Consider the following 1,803-nt stretch of genomic DNA (forward strand, 5'->3'; position numbering starts at 1 on the left):
GTACCAAAAACGTTTAACAAATTGTATATTAAAAGAGATATATAGTTCGCCTAAATGGCATCTTAAATGCATCTTTAATCTCTTAATTAAATAGAATCAGTAACCACAACAAATTAGTGGCTACTTACTCCCCATTGTATCTTTTCTTGACTACACATATCATGTAGAACTATCCCACCAATTCGTACTTTTTTTAACTGATGAGTGTCTGGAAATAAATATACATAGTTTTTCACCAAGTAGATGCTTAAAGTTTTAACTTACATTTATAGTAGGCTTCATTGTAGCTTTCAATAAGATCAAACAAACTCTGTAAAGAAAAAAAAATAAAGATGGTTATGCTTCAAAGAATGTTGAAGTACATACCACCAAAAGGGTTAATATGGGTATCATGGCAATATTAAATTTTAACTGAAATTGCTTTCATAGCAAAGTATTTTTTTCTTGTAACAAAATGGTTAATTTAAAAACAAAATACAACCCATTCTTTACATTTTTTAAAGGTAAAGAGATTTTATTTGATGCTTATGATACTGGGACTTTCCTGTCTAAGTTACGACCAGAGTGACAGAAATCTCAGTTGTCATTGCTAGTTTTTTAAGTACAGTATATACTACGCATTTTTTACATATATTTTGTTTGTTGTATCTTTATTATTTAAGTTCATTATCTTGTTAAACAGTATTGGTACTATTTTATAATGATATATTATTGAAAAATAAATGAATTTAGCATGTTTTGTAAGGAATTCGCTAAAAAAAGACATTTACCAAATAATGTTATCAGCTTAGAAGTGGTGTAAAAACACCTTTGTAGTAGTATATATTCTTGTTAAAATTAATCAAAAACCCAAAACGTCTTTTATGACGTCATCCAAAATTTAATGACATAATCAAACAATCAAAATATGGCTTTTATAACTTCTGAAGGGAACAAATATGAAATAGATTGTTTTCTTGCTTAATCACTTTTGTTACAAGAGAGCAATAGAGTTAGTAAAAATGAGAAAATTTTGCAAATGTCTTTAAAAGGTTTCTTTACCATAGTGGTTTCCAAACTACAAACAACTATGCTACCATTAATTCATTTATAAAACATTTTTAAAAAAATATGTACATTACAAAGTTAATACAGACTAAAACATTTGTTAACATTTTGTACGTCATTACCAAGCTAACCACACTCACTTTAAATGCTAAAGGTTTGTCCATGAGATCTTTTCTTCTACTTAATCCCAAAGCTCCATACTTTCCATTGTAAAATACACCCAAAACAACATGATAATACCGATGACCTTGAAATATAGATTTAAATCCAATAGGAAAACGATCCAAATTCTGAATTCCATTTGTTAGGTATCTAAATAAATGAACACAAAATATATAAACATGTTTTTCTTTTTTACTGTTGGTAAGGTTGATAACAGTGGCCTTGAAGAAGGGGGTAAATTATATATATATAGTTTAGTAGGATAATAAAAAAACAATGATTACTTAGGGTAAAAGGAAGCAAATGGCTTTTGTGGGTGAAAAGTATATTTATTCGGCTTATTTTTTTCTTCTTAATTTCATGTTATGCGTTATTTTTTTTTAAAAAAACATAAATTACTAAATCAGACAAAAAACTTGAAAACACTTAATATCCTTTTCTCTTGTTTTTTTACCTTAAAATGCATAATAAAAAGGGAGTAAAAAACAACTGTTTTTATTTGTTTTTGCTTTTTTTATCTTAACAAATAATAACTTGTTAATACAAATGATTTTAAAGCTATGTATATATGTTTTTGTAGTATGATTAATTGAA

The 1,803-nt window shown here is 26.7% G+C and overlaps 1 protein-coding gene across 3 annotated transcripts in view; it reads right to left on the bottom strand.

Annotated features, from left to right (window-relative positions):
- LOC100183377 (vasohibin-1-like) overlaps positions 1–1,803 on the bottom strand; it is a 5,920-nt gene that overhangs the window by 1,208 nt on the left and 2,909 nt on the right. For all 3 annotated transcript variants that reach the window (XM_026839159.1, XM_002130450.3, XM_026839158.1), the window contains exons 2-4: positions 1,188–1,359; positions 265–310; positions 129–208 (exon numbers count right to left, since the gene is read on the bottom strand). In XM_026839159.1, coding sequence (XP_026694960.1) covers positions 129–208; positions 265–310; positions 1,188–1,359 — 298 coding nt within the window. The remainder of the gene's footprint in view (positions 1–128; positions 209–264; positions 311–1,187; positions 1,360–1,803) is intronic.

The sequence above is a fragment of the Ciona intestinalis genome, unplaced genomic scaffold, assembly GCF_000224145.3.
Source record: "Ciona intestinalis unplaced genomic scaffold, KH HT000162.2, whole genome shotgun sequence".
Lineage (NCBI taxonomy): Eukaryota > Metazoa > Chordata > Ascidiacea > Phlebobranchia > Cionidae > Ciona > Ciona intestinalis.